Here is a 19646-nt window from a genome sequence, read left to right as displayed (position 1 = left end):
TCAGCTGCTTCAGACACAGAAGAAAAGGCAGCTTCTGTCTTCAAAGCTGCATAATCAGAGAAGATTAGCCAAGAGTGTCAAGACAGGTGAGGCAGGAAGAGGTCAAGGAGGAAACTGCAACAGTGAAAAAGTTAGAGCAAGGGTCAGCAACCTTTTTCAGCCGTGGGCAGGTCCACCGTCCCTCAGACCATGTGGTGGGCCGGACTATATTTTGAAAAAAAATAATGAACAAATTCCTATACCCCACAAATAACCCAGAGATGCATTTTAAATAAAAGCACACATTCTACTCATGTAAAAACAAGTTGATTCCCGGACCGTCCACGGGCCAGATTGAGAAGGCGATTGGGCCGCATCCAGCCCACAGGCCTTAGGTTGCCTACCCCTGGGTTAGAGGGAAAAAATGGGGAACAATAGCAGGGATTCAACAACAGAGATCTTTATTGGCTGAGCCCAGTGTCTTGGACTTCTTTCTAGGGAGGTTAATTTAGTTAACCATCTTTGGTGCTTGGTGAAGGAAAGTGAGATAAAAATATTAAGGAAAAAATAATCAATCAATTAATCCTTGTAGCACCCAAGGGCCTAACTAGTGAATATTATGTACAATCTGTTTATTAAACAAACAAACAAACAAACAAACAAACAAATATGATATGTGCATAGCTGATCTTTATACTTGCATAAATCTCTTTAAGACACTGAGATGCTGTTTACCTGGTTAGTCTTTTTGTCTTGATGCAATACTGAAGAACTTGGGAGACTATTTTGCCTCAACACATCATGTTTAAGTTTATCAATCCGTTTGTCCTTGCCAGTCCTTTGATGAGGAATCAGTTCACTATCTTCCTTTGCAACAGCTTGAACAAGAACATTCTCTTGTCCACTATGCTGTTCCAATGAACAGCCAATGTTTTGCTTTTCCTGAGCAGTAGCATTCTGCTGCTCTTCCAGTATTAAATGGCTCATTAATTCATCAGTGCCGTTGTGTGTTGCTTTCACAGGGCTACAGAAAAAAAGTGAAGAAAGCACAACCCAAAGATTATATGCATTAGGTTTTAGTTTATACATTATTGTTACGTGACTGTTAACGGGATACATTAAGACATATGGCCTGATCCTGCAGGATGGGTTTTAAGCAGTCATGGAAGAAACCGTGGGTGCTGCAGGAGCTAAAAAGCAGCACCTTATATGAGGCTGAGTGGAAAAGACACAGCTTGATATTCCCAGTTTTCTTTAACAGCATTTGCAGGTAGGGTTGGGAATGTACCTGCCTGAAACCCTTGACAGAGACAGCCAATGAATGTAGACAATACTGAGGTAGATTGACCAATGGCCTGACTTAATATAAAGCAGCTTTCTATGTTAGAAAAGACTAGGGTTGGCTCCTACAGCTGGTGCAAAGAGAAGAGCTGTTCACTTATGCTGGAAACTGTGCCCAGTCACAGCACCTCTTCTCTTAGTTTAGCATTCTGCAGGACTGGACCATTAGAATCTATTTCAGGTGCACAACAGCACGCCAGCTTCAAAGTTAAGCCAATAACCGTATTAAGTGAGTACTGGCAGTATGGGACTTAATCTCAGGATTAGGTTTTAAGGACTGATCTGTCTCAACTGCAAAGCACAAACTGCAAGCTAAGACAAACTCCCAAATCCTTTGGACAGAGGTTGAAGAAGGGGGAGGGGGCAAAGAACAAGGCAGAAAGAAAGGACATTAATTGGCACAAACTGTGTATTTTCTAGAATGAATACCTTGCAGGGTCCCTGGTAAAATCTGAATCTGCTCTGATAGGCTTCATCAGTTCTTCTATGGTGGGGAGATCTAAGTAGATGAAACGACAACATTCTAGATCAACAAACAGTAATGAAATACTTTCAAATGAAACTCGCCCACTGATTCTGTGTTCATGTACATGCATGAGCACATCCAGTATGTCCTTGGCTATAGGTAGTCTCCTGTTATATGTAGTGTGATCTCTCCTGTCTATGGCATAACATTCCTTTTGTAACAGTAGCAATCCTTTTGAGATATAATTCATAACCTCCCCAGACTATTTACAAACCAATTAATCTTCACTTTTATGTATGTGTTTAGTAACTGTCTTACATTTTGGTCAGGTCTCCTGTATATGCAATCTTTTTTAGTGAATGAACAGTTTGTGTGACTCCTGGGTCAACTTTCGCATTACTAAATGAACACACTCAAACAGTATCTGATTAAGGACCTACCACTCTAAAAATGAGCAACTAAATCGTCAGTGCTTCAGAATTTACTTTCATGCTGTGCTAGTATCTCAGCAGGTAGCAAAGACACAGATGAATAATAATTCACTGGGTGGCAGCTTCCACAGCAAGCTGTTGAGGGTCAATGGGGCTAACAGTCACTTATGAAGACTGTATGTGGAAAATGCTCCTCTTTATCTTGGCCTTTGAGACCATTAAGATATTGTTTTATGTTGTGCACTTCTTTTGCTGAATTTGTTCCATTTGGAACATTTTTATGTGCTTTTATGACTGTAATGGATTTACTTGTTTTTATAACTGTATATTATCTTGCTACAACCTGCTCTAGGACCTTATGTTGAAGGGTAGGTAATAAATATTATCAATAAATAAAGGGAAAGAAGCTATTGTGAACAAAAGAATGAGCCATGAAGAATCTCCTTGGAAACCAAAACACTATCCTCAATGCTGAGGAAGACCTCATAAACATCTAGGCAAGTGCGGGTTCTGATGCAGCAGACAGAAGGATGAGTCATCATGGAATTAAAAGGGAGATTTTTTTAAAAAGGACTTTGCCCCTCAGTCTGGCTCAGAAAGTGCTTTTGAAGCCATGTGTACACTAGAAGACAGACTGCATTAACAATTATGCTTGCCTTTGCAACAGTGTGTAGCCAATCTTTTAACTAAACTGTGGTTTGGTGCTAGTGCAACTGCAGCCTACTAAACAGAAGGATTGAGTGTTGGAGATGGGAAAATAGTGTCTCGAGAGGAAAGGTAAAATAACATGATTCCAAGAGAATTCAAGGACTCCATCCCCAAGCCACCAGTGTTGGTATAAGCTTGTGCTGGAAGCAATAATAAATCAGGAATCTTTGATGTGCATATGCCAAAATAAAGTTGTATTGGGAATTTTCAATATTTACCAGAATCAGTAGTGGAGGTATTTTTGGGACAGCCTTCTGTGTTCGGTGAAACATCTTTAGCTAAGTTCTCTTCTATTTTACCACCATGAATTCTTTGCTCATCAGAATCTCCTAAAGACTGCTCAATATGGCAGTAGGCCTGATGCAAAGCTTCAATATCACTATTCGTTTGTGCACCAGAAATACCTGAGGAGGGACAGGTGAAAAAGTTAACCAAGATGAAGTGAGCAGAAATGTCAATAAAGCAATAGCAACAATTACCTACGATACTAACAGTAGAATCGTGTCCACTGAGAAACATGTCTTACTGAGTTCAGTGAGGCTTACTCCCTAGTAATGGATAAGGGATTGCAGCACTAGGCTACAATCCTATGCACACTTCCCCAAGAGTTCAGTAGGACCGACTTTCAAGGAAACAAGTTCAGGATTGCAGTGTTAGGCTGAAGTTCACAATAATTAAATATTGGTTGCCACCAGTGACAAAAATATAGATTACATCCTTAGCCATTAAAACTCAGTAACTAGTAAGGGGGGGGGGGAGCAAATCACTCCTAAATGTTTATTTCTCTTTCTCTTCTTCAATCCAGATTTTCAAAACTTAGGAATTGCCTGCATAATCTTTTACCTTGAGAAAATATTAAGCAAGGAAGACATAGTTATAGTTATGCACTTCTAAGTCTCTTCAGTTTGAAATGCTTGATTCTTTCCTGTTGAAATCAATATGACTTCAAAGAGCTTAGCTTTGGCTGAATAAGGCTCTAAATGTTTACATGATCAAAGGGTAATTGTGAAGCAGAGAGAGCTAGAACTGACCAAGACAGACTGCTCTTGCCTTACTTCTGTTTTCAGCATGGCTAACAGATGTGGAAAGAAGTAGTCAATAATAAAGAGGGTTTACCTGTTCCATTCATTTCACCGGCAGCGGTTTCTTGAGGTAGAGGGTGTTCTGTCACAGCTGCATCCTGCTGCTCACCGATCTTTTGCATCTCCAGGGTCGAGTCTTGGGAATCGAGAAGGACAACTAAAGAGAAAACAGATAAGTTAGAGAACACTGACGTGCAACACAATTGTATCTCCCATACCAGACAATATGAGGGTTACAGACTCTAACCTTTGCTCTTCTGCCATTTCAGTACAACCTTTTAAAGTAGCCACCCCAGCAATCTCAGATGTCCCTAGCAGCTTCTAAAAAGCACATGGATAAGATATATAAGGCGGCAACCCAAACCTCTGGCTGGGAGCAACAGGGCTTGCCAGAGTGGCTTGGCCGCATCCACAGCTCTGTCCCTTGTGCTAGCTCAGGCAAAAGATGGGTGGGGGAGCCTCTTTGTTGTGCCACCCCCAAGACAAGGCCTGTTGCTATCCTGTGGTGGCAGCAGGGCTGGCTCAAGACCCAGCATATCCCCTCCATCCCTTCCTTATCCCTGAAACACCTCATTTTGGTGGATTTCTGAGGGCTGCTACCAATGGTAGCTTCTGCCCACCTGCTATTTGGGTGGGTGCATTGGGGTGCTGGTGGGGCTCCCCTGCCAGTGGAGGCTTGGCAGCCAGGCTGGGTGGAGGGACACCTCTGTCCCCTTCCCACATGGTGCACTGGGGGCTTGGATCGCTTTGCTTGATTAATAAGTGAGGCTAAGGTCATAGGCCAGAAGATGTTTCAAAAGTAGAGAAGGCATTCATGATAAACAGGGTGGAAGGGGGAAATGGATAACACAGTTTTTTATAGTAAACAATTCACTATAAAGGATTTTTGAAGTACAAACTCCAACTATGGCTCTTCACTACTGGGCAATTGCTTCAAGCCCTTACCAGATTTAGCTTGTTTTCCCCAAAGCATGGAATAAATTTCATAGCTAAAGGTGCAATTAGGCACCCTTTTTTGGAAGAAAGTCACAATGAACTCGGTGGGAATTGCTTCTGTGTAAAAAAGTATGCAGTTGGGTGCCACATTTCTCATAGTAAGACAGGTCAGAAAGATAGCAGTGCAAGGAAGTTTACCTGACCATGAACTGCAATAAAATATAAATATATTGAACTTAATACAAATATATATTAATTATTTTACTGGGATTGTTTGGCTTATAAAATTATTGTTAAAGCCAACTTGGCACCCTCCTGTTATTCTGGATCACTCTTGACCATTGACCATACTAGCTGGAGCTGACAGGAGCTAAGGTCCAATAAATAGTACAGGAGGCATCACGTTGCAGAAGGCTGGTTTAGATTATCCAGCATAAACACAATTTACACATCTGAACTACTTCTCAAAATGATTCTCAAAACTCAAGAACAACGCTCTATGCTGGTTTCAGTTACTAATAATTTGATTTCAGACCTTGATCATGTCCTCTCAGATAAAAATGGGGATTAATAGCAATAAATACTGATGACTCCACTGTTACTACATTAAGGGAGGAGATGATTTTTGTTTATTCCTCCATGCCTGTGTGTTTGTTTTATCTAACAATAAATGACTGTAAGAAAAACTCTAAGTGGCAGAACCCTATACGCCCTTAAAAGATCCTCCAGAGATTTGGAAGAGCCTCTAGAATAATGGGAGAGGGAGATTGGTGAACATTTGACTTCTCCCTCCTTCTACTGGATCTCAGTCCCTTTTACAAATGGAAGGAGATACTCAGTTCTAGAGCTAAGCCTCTGATTCCAAAAGGAAGCCAATAGTAGGCATCAATTTGGAATAAAAGGAATACCATTTACTTCTACAGATATCTGCAAAGCATCTCTAAAGCAAATGTCGCCAGCACAATCGGAGCTAGCACTGAGGTCCATTTAAAAAGTATGGATAATTTCTGGCTCTTTTCACCCAAAATTGGGTACAGCAAAGCCAATCAAACATTCAAGCCCTGTGCCGTATTTTTAACACGTTTCCACATCTTGTAAAATTTTTGTACCTTCAGCCAGCATGCCAGTCTTTTCTTCCTAAAAAGTTAGAGAATACATATGAATATGCATGATGTGAAATATACATATTTTTATTATCTTGAATGCTTTAGATGGTGAGCATATCACTGCTATACAACTACAGTGCAGGGACACTCATCCTGCCTTTATTAAAATTATAATAAGGCACATATGTACAAATGGATTTCCATCTCTCTTCCTATCACATCCATATCCTGCAATCCACAAACCTTTTTCTATTCTATTTTGTGACTGAGAGTGATGCCTGGGCACTGTTAATGTCTTTTTGGTAACATGCCTTTTATCTCCTAACCTTTGTCTGCATCAGTACTGCTACTGGTCCAGCCCCCCCCCCCCCAACCTGCTGCAGTTTTCAGATTACATTGATCTTTGTCACATTTATTATTGTCCTTTGTTTTATTCCTGGATTGTAAAACCACCCTGAGAGTTACAAATGGGATTGAATGGCCAGATATTAAATATTACAGAGTCCACCCCTACCCTAAACAGCAAGCCTATCAACTAAATAGCATCCATTACGTCTGGACTGGATGCATCATCATCATCATCGTCATCATCATCTGCTACCCTACTACCAAAGAACCTTATGGGCCTTTAGTGTGTCTGAATAGGATTGCACTGTACAGTGGATGTCTGGTAAGTTCTTCGTTGCGTATAAGCAACACTAAAATCACAGGGCTGACTTATAAGTAATGTTCAAAACATGAAATGGTTCTGCTTTTCCAAAACGCTTACTTTAGCTTCTGTCACAAGAACTTGCTCAGCTTTATTGTCTTCATTAGATTCTGAACCTTCTTCAAAATCTTCACTATAATCACCTGGAATGTGTGTGACACAAGGCATACGGTTAATTCCTTGTAAGAAAATAGGACCAGCCATCCCCCTACATCTCTATATAGCTCTTCCTTGGATCAGATCAAACAGCCAGGAAGAGATGGATGCAAGAAACAGACTGGAACCCTTTTATTGGCAGATTTATTCATGAGTAAGGAGCTCAGCCCCCTCCTTCAGCAGACTGTGAACTGCACAAATTCAAGTATTAAACAAATGTTCTGAGGGTAGGGATAATCTCTCGACCCTCCTTCTAGCAGAAAGAACCTAGATGGCATGAAAAAACCCAATACTTAAACTCTCGCTCATTTGGAATGGAGTCCCTTCCAACGTGCACACTTGTGCTCTGCAAAAAAACCCTGATATTCTGCAGTAAGCATTGAAAAATGTTCTTCAGCATCCACCAGTTCTGTAATATTTCCCACATGTACTGCTAGATCGTAAGAACAACCTTCTTTGATCAGACTGAAACTTTTATCAAGCCTGAGAGAGGCCTTCCGGGTCCTTCTGGCTAGACCTTGGAATTTCCCCCCTAGGCCACACCCCTCTCCAGGCCACACCCTGTTCTTCCCAGACCCCACCCCTCCCCTGTTCTGCTCCATCCTCTCCTTGAGTGCTTTTGCATGACTGGAGTGTATCCCTGAACTGTGATAATGCCTTTTGCTTATCTGGATTAAGAGCGGTGTGTGTGTGTGTGTGTGTGTGTGTGTGTGTGTGTGTGTGTGTGTGTGTAGAACTTCTGAGTCGCAGGAATGTATCCTATGGCTCAAGGGTAAGAGTCATGTATGTTGCTCCACTCACTTTTGTCTCTGGCTCCATCCATGAGGCCCCTAGAAAGTTGTTCATGAGACAAAGTCCCCCCCCCCCGATATATCTGTTTCAGCACTCTGTTACCCATGGCAGACAGCAATGTGCTTTCATTTGTCTCTGGTAACTACAGCTTTATTGGCTCTGAATATGGGCACTCCACTTTAGGCTATCGTGACCTGACCTGCATGGATTTATTAGAATTACTCAGTTTTAAACAACATGGATCATTCACTTCATAAGTCAAATTATTTTCCATAAAATTCTGTCTGTAAAGTAAATGATAATAAAACACTGAAGTACAGTTACCAGATTTTTCATGGTTCCTTGGTTCATCTTCATTGCCTTCTTCTACCTGTTTGGCTTCAGAGTGATTTCTGCAAAATATGACAGTACTACTTCTAGAAAAAGGTCTCTCACTCAGCAGTATTAGACAGAACAAATTTGTTTTCATGCTCATAGTTCGGACTGCTCTGCTGTTCTGGTAGTTAACAGCATATCATTCTAAAAATTAAAAAAAAATCTAAACTATGCAAAATAGACAACTTTGCAAGTAGTACAGAACTCTCAACACTAAGCCATGGTCTGTTTTAAACATTGGCTTAATAGCAAATGTGCCTCCCAGCCTTTCTGCTTCCATGTGCAGCACAAACAGGCTATAGTATTATTATTATTGACTTACTGCTTGTTTGAAACAAAAAAAAAAACACACCATTATCTGGGTCCACGTGACACGACAAGCCACACTGTGGCTAATCTGCTGTGTGCAGAATCTACAGGGGGAGTCATAAGAGAGGGCGAGGAGTACACTCACAATTAAGTCACGTTTTAAAACAGGGATGAGGAACCTGTGGTCCTTCAGATGTTTGTTGTACTACAACTCCCATCAACCCCAACTACTGGCCACATTGACTGGGGCAGATGGGAGTTGGAGTCCAGCAACAGCTGGAGGCCTACAGGTTAGCCACAAATTCAATCAGAATCCTGAATACAGTGAGCCATAAGATGAAGATTTAATTTGCACAGTTCAAAGCAGAGAATTGAGGTTTCATCATTAGAAAAACTGGATATTACTATGCCCTGCTTAAGAAACTATTACTGAAAATATCACAGGAATGTTTAGAGTTCTGAATATTACTAGAACTATTGATTTTTATTTTAACTTTACCGTAGAAATGCTCTTAATCCTTCAGAATCATTGGAATCCAGCTCCTTATTCAATCTAGAATAGTCTATCGTAGATGATGCTCCTTTCTCAAGATCAGCAAAGAACTTCTCCTTTTCCTCTTGTTCTTCTAAAGTATCCAATCCGGCTCCCAAAAAGATCTCATGAGGCCCTGAAGCCACAACTGAATCTAAATTTAAAAGCACCAGAATATAAATAAGTACAGTAAATTAATATCAATTTTCGTAAGAAGGTCATTGCAGGGGGAAATTGTCTAGTAATGTCCAGGCACTGCCTTAAGTGAGAAATCAAGAAAATGCAGAGATAATGCCCAAAAATGTATGACTTGATCTTAAACAAGCCTATTCTAAAAATACCAGAGTTTCATGAGCATTATACATTTATTGAGTGTTTATGAAACTGGCACTGAGTGCTCACAAAACTCTGGTGTAGTTGTGTATAACCTCATGGAAACCAATAGAGAAGATGTTCCGAGTAGGAGAGCTGCACATGTGCACCAGAGCTCCTATGGCTGGAACAGACTGAGGGACTGAAGTAATTTGTAATGAGAGCAATTCAGAGAACACTAAAGGACTGAACAGCACTATACAACAGCAATTGATTGCAGCATCTCCCACGTTTTAGTGCCAGTGTAAAAATAAGTACCTTATTTTAAGGGGGTCAGTTCATATTCAACATATCTACCTGTTTAAAAACACACAACACCACACATATAATTTAACAGTTATTTAATCAGCCAAATAAAGCTGAGCGGAGAGGGAAGTTTGAGGTCTGAAGGAGTTTTACCGTTAGTTTCCAGGCTATCTTTGCTTAAAGAAACCGAAACCCCACTAGGCTGCTGGAGCTGAATGCTTCCCGCATGATCTTCGTCTGCTTCCAGGATAGCATGAGAAAGCCTTCGCGACTTCAGAAAACTACTACTTGTGCTGCGTATTCCTTAAAACAAAAGGAGGAGGGGGAAGAAAAGTCTGACATGAAAATCCATGCTGGAACACAGTTTTATTTTTGGAATTTATATAGGTTGCCCCCACAACACTGATCTTTGGATGCCTTGCAAACATAAAATAGATACAATAAAAAACAAATTATAGCTTTAAAAACAACACGTCAGCAGGGATAGAGATAAAATCGGTTTCATTGTAAGGCTAAACAATGCACAACATGTAAACAGTGGTTTACAATTGTGAAAAATCACACATTTTTTCAGGCCTGAAAAAAATCAAAAAGGTGTTATCAGGCACAGAAATAATCAAAAACAAAGTGCAAGGTGAGTCTCACCAGGGAGGTGGTCACATAGCTGCAGCTCAACTACTGAAAAGTCCCCTCCCTAGTAAGCATCTCAAGATTTGGGGAGGTGCATGTGGGAGAAAGCAATCTTTATTTTGGAGGAGAAATAAAAGTGCACTGTATTACTAAGGTGTCAAAAATCCCTTCATTGGTCCGTACAGTTTACGGACTGCCTAAAAGCTTCTTGAGGGCTGCAACTGGAAGAGATAATCAATACGTCCCCAAGGCCCACATGGAAGCCCATTCTGCCAGTGCACAGGGCTCTCTCGATTCCAACTATGGATTTTTGCTTTCACAACTCTATTTCACAAAGCGCAACTTCATTTTCTAGATTATTTCTAAAAATAATGGACATTCACTCACGTTAACTCCTACACCACTGGCTCCTACGTTATAGCTGATAACTAGGTTCGAAGTTCTATTAATAAATCATTGAAAGATTTTTTATAAAAAAAACCCTAGGATATTTCATAAGTTGCAAAATGAGTAACTAGATTCAAAAATAGGCCAGGAAACAGAGCCCTACTTACTTAATGAAGCCCATTCAGTGGTATATTGATTGATTAATAAAAAATATTTATATTCTGCTGTACTATAAAAAGAAAAACATCAAAGCAGTTTACATCAATAATACATAAAACATGCAATAAAAGTCATATAAAAAAGTTAAAAACAGACAACAATTTATAGCTGTAAACATTTCACATTCAGTGAAAAGGCTGTATGTGTGAATAGTTCTTTTAAATAATAATTTTAAAAATCATACTGAAAAACCAGTTTAGGCTTGTTACCCTTAGTATGGTCATGGTGGTTGTTAGCAGAGATTTCTTCTTTGTTAGAACACACACTTTTCTTTGCCTTAAGGGATTTTTCCAGTGTTTTGTACTTAGCCAGTGCCTTGCTGTGGGATGCACTTGAAAAGGGTTTAGGAGCAACTACTTTAACTACACACAAACAATCACAAGTGTACAGGTAATGGGTTAGAGACCAAAAAAAAGAAGGGTAAATTTTGTTACCAAGCTGAAAAAAATGACTCAATATCTAGCTATTTTCACACTGCAGCTAGAAGTGCACCACAATTAGACAACTCCTCTAAAACAACACTACACAGTTCTTTGGCTAAATTACGCTTCCTTGAAGTATACACCAAACTATCTATTTAATGCTTTACAAGAAATATTGCACGTGTTCATGGAGTCAGAATGCTCAGTGTAAAAAACAAAACTAGTTTGCTCAAGCACTGTTTGCAATGAAACTTAACAGTAAAAATGAATAAAGGATGTGATTATAATAACTGGTCTAATATTCAGATTGAATTTGTGCAATCCTAATCCCTGGCTGAGCACTGCACCATGCATCATCTCTACACATAGCTCACGATTACACAATTAATTCATACCATATTTACATACTTTTGTATGTTGCCTAAAAAAGCATGAGGTTTTTTACCCAAGTCAAAGTTGCGTTCACCAAATACTGTTGGTGATAGCACACATAATTAAAGCCAATATTTGTTTGATCAGAACTGGTATCAAACAAAGGGAAACCATTATTTCTGAGAAATAATTGATTTTGGCTTGCAATATAGCACAACTATTGCAAAGCTGATCTCTAAAAAGGGGTAACTAAATCTAGTACCAGACTGGTTATTTGAAAGTGGTGATTTGTTTTCACTATCTTCAATCATTTCGTCTTTTGCCCCAATGAGTTTCTTCTCATTTTCTTGTTTGATAAATCTGTTTGTTTTAGAAGCTTGGGAAATGAAAGAAAAACAACATGTGTAGAAAGCCAAGGAAGACATCATGTCAATTTTTTTTTGGAGAGGTTACCAAAAAGCAAACAAGCAAGTTAAGTCCGAAAAAGGATTTAATAAATGGCAGGGGCAAGCACCTTTGAGACAGCATCAATGTCTTAGCATGCCAAGTATAGAAGTCCATGACTGGAAACAGCCACCACTGGCCAATGCAACCTTGGCTGAAGACCAAAGGAATCAAAGTACACTATCTCAATCAGCTACCGTACATTCTTGACTGCACTCTCCATGCAACACTTTTGTCCTCGGGTAACCTTGCAAATCCTTCACCAAATATGAGGCCCAAAAGAATGTGAATTCACTCCTCAGGCACTACTGCACTTGACTAGGGATAAGAGAGAAACTGATTCACAACTAAATATGAGCCTACCTAATTTGTGCTTCTGGAACCAGTATGTGACCTGGAGAGAAGCGCTCAATATGCAGAACGGTCATTTTCTTAAGACAAGATGTTTGTACAAGAACTTTGTATAAGTAAAATCAAACAGCATTCAGAGAAAATGTTTTGCATGCAGAGGCTGCAAAGCTCACCTACTTTGACACATAGGTTCCACAATGGCTTACTTGAGTAGTCTGTATTTTAAGAACAGCATCTTTAAAACTGAAAATTACTTTATCTAACACAGGAACCTCAATAATTCTATTTGTAAAAAAAGAATCATAAAAACTATGATCACAAAAGGCTTGATTGCCATCTTGTGGTCACAAGTAGTAAAAACATTACACAGAATCCAGACAGAATTCATTACCATTATCGGAATCGTCCTCGGATATCCACCACGGCACAGGATTCTTCTTCGGTTCTTTATTTGTGGCCTGCCCAACAGTGTCATGAATGCTGGATTGTTTCTTTGGCTCATTTCCAAGTGAATCATCTGAAAGGGACTGAATCAGAAGCAAGAATCACTTGTGCTGTTATGGTTTATTTTCTTGGGTCTCCATAAAATAGGACATGAGACCTGTTCAAAGTTAAGCTTTTTTAAGACCCACTGATCTCAAAGAGAGTTGAGCATATGGCAGCAATTCAATGGGTCTTAACTAATATTGATGATCAATTCCATGGTAATTTACCGGAGGATCAGAGTACTGATATTCTATGGCAAAGTGTGATATTTGTGCGGTTTCTAGCCTCTCTTCTTCTGTTTTAGCTGACAAATTAATCTCTGACTACTCCCCAGTATTTCTCATCACTGTCATTCCTGGGAAGGGAAAGAAAGACGCTTATGTACTTGTAGCAGAACCTGCAGACATATGCCAAGGACTTTCTGTACAACCATGTGCAGAACGCAACAATTACCCAAAGGATTGCTTGCAGACTTCTAAGATCACTTAGATGATGTGGGGAAATTTTTTACTTGTGGCACTGCACACTACAGAATATCATAGGGTGGTGACAAAAAAAATCATCATTTTCCAAGGTTTTCCCTACACTTTAGAATGTCTTTTCTTCTGCTGTATGTGACACAACATTAATTATTTGCTTCAGAAGTCTTGTAAAGATGTATCTGTTTGTGCAGGCTTTCCCTGATCCATAAGATTGAACACTGAACTACAGGTCTTCTGTTTTATCTTTTATTTATTATGAGATTGTTTCACTGCTTTTATGTTGATCTGTACTGCTTGTGAGCTGCTTACAAATTTTTTTAAAGTATCATGTAGTTTAGAAATGATTTTAATTAAATACATTTTAAAGGTGTATTTTTTAATAAAGTCTAAACACAAACCATTGTAAAGTCTAAACACAAACCATCTGAATCAACCCACAGTAATGTACATAGTATAGACTTTTTCCAGACATTTCAAGTAGTGAAACATAGCATATGAAGCAGTCCTTAAGTGGCAAAGACAAAATAACAGCATTTATTTCTACTTTTCCAAGCTATTGAACTATCCAGAGAAAACAGATTTATGTTTTTAATATAATTTTAATGCACAGCATATAAATAACAAAGTCAAAGTTAAGTTCTGTTTTTAAGGCAGAGCACAAGTTCAAATGCAACACTGAAGCCACAAAACAACTGCATTGGGAGCTACTGACAGGTGCTTGATGCAAGTTCTGTTATCACTTGCTATTTCTTTTGCGACTAACTGCATCCTCTGCTCAGCAAGTGGAACTAGGATGATGCCGATACTCCTCAGAGCATTGTAACTGAAGAAACTGAAATGTCCCCAGATGTTTCAACAGAGATCTGGAAACCTTCTATGTCTAGCCATCTTGTCAACTTCAAAAACAGTAGAGTAACAGCTGGGAAAGAAAACACTTACAGAAAAAAATGGCATTACGGGTCCCTGATATATAAATTGCATGAACATGACCATAATGAGAAAGACTGAAAAAAGAAAGGAATTATCCAGGCCTTTTTAGCTGTACCGTCCAAGCCCCGGTTTGATAGACAAAAAAACCCCCCTCTGTATGTCCGTGCAAAATCATGAACTATACAAAGGAGTTAGATAGCGGTGAGATTTGGATCTAAATAACAATGGTTCTTATTGGAAAGCCAAATGTAGCATGATAGTAGCATTGAAAAACTAGCATACAGTGTAATTAAATCAGGTTGCCTCATTAATGGCATACGCCATGAAGCATTTTACAAAAGATAAGAGTTGCATCCAACTAAGTAATAGAGTAGACACACTGAAATTAATGGACATGACTAACTTTATTTATTTCAGTGGGTCTATTGTGAGTTGGATACAACCCTGAGTGTCCACACAATGTGTGGGTTACAAGTGTGTGGTTACACTTACACACACACACACAATGTGCTTGTAGACATGCCATATAGGACTATGCTTAATAGCAGCATGGGAGGCAGTACTAAAATACAGATAAACACATTCCTCAAGATTCCAGAGAATGTACAAAATGCAGTTGAGATATGCACAGTGTCCAAGGCCTGTTGTAGTCAACCAAGTCCTACTTAGAGCAGACCCACTAAAAATTAATGAACTTAAGTTAGTCATGTCCATTAACTTCAATAGGTTTACTCTGAGTAGGACTAGCATTGACTACTGCCCTACATATAAAAGGAGTTCAACATCATGCTGTTACAAACATTCCAACTGTGAAAACATTTCTGCTTGTCTGATGAAACAATTTCTCCTCTCCTCCTGCTGTGCACTGTCCTGGAGTTCTCTGCAGAGCTGATTTGGGGGCTGGGCAGGGAAGGGTGGGGGGAAGTTCCATTACACTAGCGGAAGTCCTTTATCAGGCTTTCACTAGCAGGACGAGTTAGTTGAATCCATTCCATTGTTCAATGCAGAGTGCAAAACACTGAACAGATTATGTGCACGTTCTCAATGAGGCCTGGTGAATGTGCAGAATGGCTGGTTGCTATGTGCATTAACTGCTGAACTTACATTACCCTAACATATATATGGCAATGGTTATGATGTGCACATTGTAGTTGCTTCTCCTCTCATTAGAAAGGAAGCAACAGGATCCCTGCTATGGCATCCAATAAAGAATGATAACCAAGAACAAGAGTCTCACTGACGGATCATCCACTGTCACTGATCTCACAGTGACTAGCTACAGAACCTTTCATTTACAGGAAATACTTAACAGTCAAACGCACTAATAAAGAACATGATCTGTTTGTTTACACCAAGCTCTGTAAAAATTAGGAACAAGCTAAAGAGAGATGTATATTTTGCCATTTCTCATAAAAGAAATGAAAGCTCTGTCTTCCAAAAGTTAATTCCATAAATCAGAATTCCATAAATCGGAATTCATCTCCTGTAAGCCAATCATAGATGTTAATAAGTTTAGCCAAACTGCAGGTATGTCTCTGAAAGAAAACAGTAAAGAAAAAAAAGTATAACAATACCTCTTTCAAAAACTGTTCAAACTGTTCATCTAGGTCTTCTTTTGAAAACCGGTGAGCCATAATCAGCAACTGCGTTTAAACTCGCAAATCCCTGAAATTACTAAGTAGATAAGAAAAGAAAAGAAAAGGCTTGAACAACAAAAACAGAATAAAGCACAAATTAAATTATTGCTGCCAAGTATTTGAATTTAATGTACAACCTTCCAATCTGCTCTTAGCATACTTGTTTGACAACTTTTAGCAAACCATTCATGCTGGAGCAGATAGGCCCTTGGTCTGACCCAACAAAACTCTAATGCTCTTCAAAGTCATGTACTTCTACACTCTTATGTAAATACCAGAGTCTTAAAATGAAATCTCTTCTTACATAAGGTTCTATCTGTGGAAGATTGTAAGCTTGCTGGAATTTTGTCATTTCTCACAAGAGAGACTGAAAGCCATGTCTTCCATGAGTTAATTCCAGATCCTCCAAGTGTCCCTATTTACCAGGATATCCCTGACTTAGAGAAGACGTCCCAGTTTTTGATTTGATCCTGGAATGTCCCGCTTTTTCTTAGGATGACTCTATTTTCACTGGAGAAATGCTGGAGGGTATGGAATTATCTGCCCCACCCCCCCGCCATCTGAAGGCAATCCTGTATAGGGAAGTTTTTTAAAAAAATGCTTAATGTTTTATTATGCTTTTATGTATGTTGGAAACTGCCCAGAGTGGCTGGGGCAATCCAGTAAGATGTGTGTGGTATAAATAGTAAAATTATCGTTATCTCTCTGCAGTAGCTTATCTTAAAGTTTAAAGTGTCTATACTATACACTTATTGCATTTATAAATTTTAAATTTATTGTTGTACATTGTTTAAAATGTTTGTTTTCCTTCTGGGATTGTACCCCCAAGTGTGTTTTATAAGCTGGTCTCCAACCGTAATAAATTATCTATCTAGTAAAATTATCATTATGGAATGGGGCATCCCTATTTTCATTGGAGAAATGTTGGAGGGTATGTAATGCTATTAAAATGAATTCTTATCTTGTAAGTCAAAACCAGTCTTTGCTACATTACTCTATAAAACACATTGAATGCTGATGGCTCCATATAAATAAGCAAGCAAACAAAACAATTATTTCCAATAAGTCACTCACTCCATTCAACTAACACAAGAGAAATGATCCTGAGATTGAAATAGTTAGATGTACCATGTTTTGCTATGTTGTGCAACTTGGATATCTCCTCAGCTATGTTCTAGTCAAAGATCTCAAATATTTTTGTTCAGATAACTAAATATTAGCAACACTTCCCAAAATGTAAATAAAGCAATTGCCACTATGAATACAAGCAAACTTACCTCTAAAAGAAAATCCCTTCTTGAGCCAATACGGGTGAACAACAGGCCTTTAAACCTTCCTCAAGTAATTCATGATCCAGGAATATGTACTATATATAAAAAAAGTAAATGAGAAGTGTCTTGATTGGTCTCTAATAGGACATTTTAAAGCTCTCTAGATGTGTCAAGTGCTGACACAAAATATCAAAAACAAATCCCAATTTGGGAAGTTTATCACAAAGCACATTTCCCACATCTTGCTCATTGTTCTTCTGAAACCTACATGGCAGTACAATATAAAACAGGAATGACTGCAGAGAATTCAGTTAAATAAGGTATTGTTATGTAAGCACATGGAAAAAGTCTCAGAAAACACGGTAAGAAGATTACAAATGCCACCTCTCATGACACATAATCTAATCTGCTTTTTTTAAATAAAAAAAAGGCACAAGAAATAATATTGTATTGCTTTACAACTACGGTAAGTACAGAAAGAAAGAAAATATTTCAGTCTTTTGTAAAAACTAAAAATCCTATTCCTTCACCTGCAGTGCCTAAATTTATCTGCATTTATCATCAAATAAATTTAACAGAGTGCCTAAGGAAAGTTTACATTATAATCCTATACCTGTTTTAACTCAGCCCTTTGAGTGCAATGGTGCTTACTCCCAGGAAAGCATGCATGGGACTGCCACCTTATCCTGAGCTGCCAGCCTGAACCCACCTGTCGTACTGAACGTAATTAGCCCTAGTGAAAATCAGAGAGATCAGTTTCAACTGCGTGGCCCAACTTTACGCAGACTTGCGTATACCTATAGATGGATCTGGGCCGCTTGAGATATGAGCGATATGGATTCGCGTTGCTTGATGAGGCAGAGGACAATTTTAAGTGCCCAGCATTTTGTTTCCAACGCTGGCAAGCGAGGGAGCGCGCTTAGAAGTAGGAAATGCGGCGGCGGCGGGGGGGGGGGCTTTACACCTGATTCACAGGGAGACACAAGGCTCCTTGCATCTGCCACACCTGTTGACAGCTCTAACCTTTTTGCATCTGCTTATTCCCTCTTCAAGCTCCCAGCAGCGACCATGGACCTGCCCCCTCCCCGCTCCGGAAGGGCTGAGAGGTGGTCCGTTTCTTTCTTCCCCCCCCCCCCAGCCCGAGAAGGCGACGGCTGGCTTCTAAATCCCCTCGCGGGACTTCACCTGCCGAAGCGGAACTCTCCATGGGACGACGAGGGTCCGCGGAGCGACTCGGCCCTATCCGCGCCAGGCGTCAGCCGCCGTTTCCTAGGAAACGAGCGGAACTCGCCCGGCCACCGTAGAGCTACGGGCTACGCGATGGTCACGTGAGGCAGCGCAGATTGGGGAGGGAAATCTACATGAGGGGGAAGGGGAAGAGAAGCCTCTCGCGGTCACGTGGTACAAACGGTTCCTCTCCTCTCGCAACCCGCGCGCGAATTAAAAAAACAACCCCGAACCTGTTTTATCTCAGCGCGTGATCCCACTTGCTGGAGGGGATAGCAAAGCGCTACACTTTCAAATGTTTAAAACCTAAATAAATAAATACCGTTTTGCACACCCAGGTAGTAAAGCTTGATTTCTGCTGCCGTCTTTTGTTCGAGGCAGGGCGCGCTGGTGCTCAGTCGCAGCCATCATGGTAACAAATCGGAATTTCTGCATTGATTTCTATGGGCAGCTCTTCTGCTCTGGGGAGAGGGGAAATGGAAGTCGTCGCTTGAAGCCAGGAACCGGCCCTGGGTCTTAAGTCGAGCAATAATCCAGGAAAGAAACACAGCTCTTTGGAGGGGCGGGGGCTGGGGGCTGAATGGAAGCATCGCCAATGCAGCGCTTAGGGAAGCCAGGAGCCGCCTAACGGAGGGAAGGAGAAAAATGCACGGGGATAACTGGGTGTGGGGCGGCGGCCGGAGATAGACATAGGTGAGCAAAAGGAAACTTCGAGAGTTTCAACTTCTTAAGACAGCTTGCTACTGGCCGTGTCGATAACATCAGCACCGTAAAAGCATTCTGCAGACATCATTGACTCTCCTTGTGTCACATTTTCTTGAGAATTCTGTTTTTGCTTTTGCTATCATCGAAGCGTTTAGCATTGAAGATGATCGTGCCTAGCAAAAAAGCCAGTGGCCAAGGATGTTGGAGATGCAACTCAGCAACATCTGGAGGGCGAAAGGCTCCCCCCACGACACATACCAGGAATGAATCCCCCTCAGGCTTCCAGAGGGGGTTCAGTGAAAAACACACCGCTGCAAAGGAAGTACTGGAAGGCTAAATAAAAATAGTTGTGGTGATTGTAACATAGACAATAACCATTCACAGCCTGCTTGTGAAATGCCAGATCCAGGATTAAATTTGGGAGCAATTTTCCTTTGAACTAAGTGGGGCTTCCTTTTAAGGAAGTGTGCATGGGCTTTGGTGTAAATCTTATGATAAAATCTTATGATTAAAAAGACCTTCCAGTTTAACATCAGAGTACAG

The 19646-nt window shown here is 40.1% G+C and overlaps 1 protein-coding gene across 9 annotated transcripts in view; it reads right to left on the bottom strand.

Moving 5' to 3' along the window:
- CEP162 (centrosomal protein 162) overlaps positions 1-18955 on the bottom strand; it is a 35545-nt gene extending 16590 nt beyond the window's left edge. For 3 of the 9 annotated variants that reach the window (XM_028722891.2, XM_028722896.2, XM_028722900.2), the window contains exons 1-14: positions 18195-18302; positions 17178-17266; positions 15838-15937; positions 12757-12892; positions 11833-11946; positions 9694-9843; positions 8890-9076; positions 8031-8098; positions 6819-6901; positions 6053-6080; positions 4042-4164; positions 3144-3329; positions 1750-1819; positions 715-1003 (exon numbers count right to left, since the gene is read on the bottom strand). In XM_028722891.2, coding sequence (XP_028578724.2) covers positions 715-1003; positions 1750-1819; positions 3144-3329; positions 4042-4164; positions 6053-6080; positions 6819-6901; positions 8031-8098; positions 8890-9076; positions 9694-9843; positions 11833-11946; positions 12757-12892; positions 15838-15897 — 1494 coding nt within the window. In that variant the 5' untranslated portion in view covers positions 15898-15937; positions 17178-17266; positions 18195-18302. Of the gene's footprint in view, positions 1-714; positions 1004-1749; positions 1820-3143; positions 3330-4041; positions 4165-6052; positions 6081-6818; positions 6902-8030; positions 8099-8889; positions 9077-9693; positions 9844-11832; positions 11947-12756; positions 12893-15837; positions 15938-17177; positions 17267-17784; positions 17905-18194; positions 18303-18356; positions 18496-18720 lie in introns of those variants that run through there. The other 6 variants (XM_028722894.2, XM_028722898.2, XM_028722893.2 and 3 more) reach the window with 6 other exon arrangements.
- Positions 18956-19646: the final 691 nt, after the last annotated feature.

The sequence above is a fragment of the Podarcis muralis genome, chromosome 3, assembly GCF_964188315.1.
Source record: "Podarcis muralis chromosome 3, rPodMur119.hap1.1, whole genome shotgun sequence".
Classification (NCBI taxonomy): Eukaryota; Metazoa; Chordata; class Lepidosauria; order Squamata; family Lacertidae; genus Podarcis; species Podarcis muralis.
Note: the sequence above shows the minus strand (reverse complement) of the source record. Positions and strands in the feature narration are given on the sequence as shown.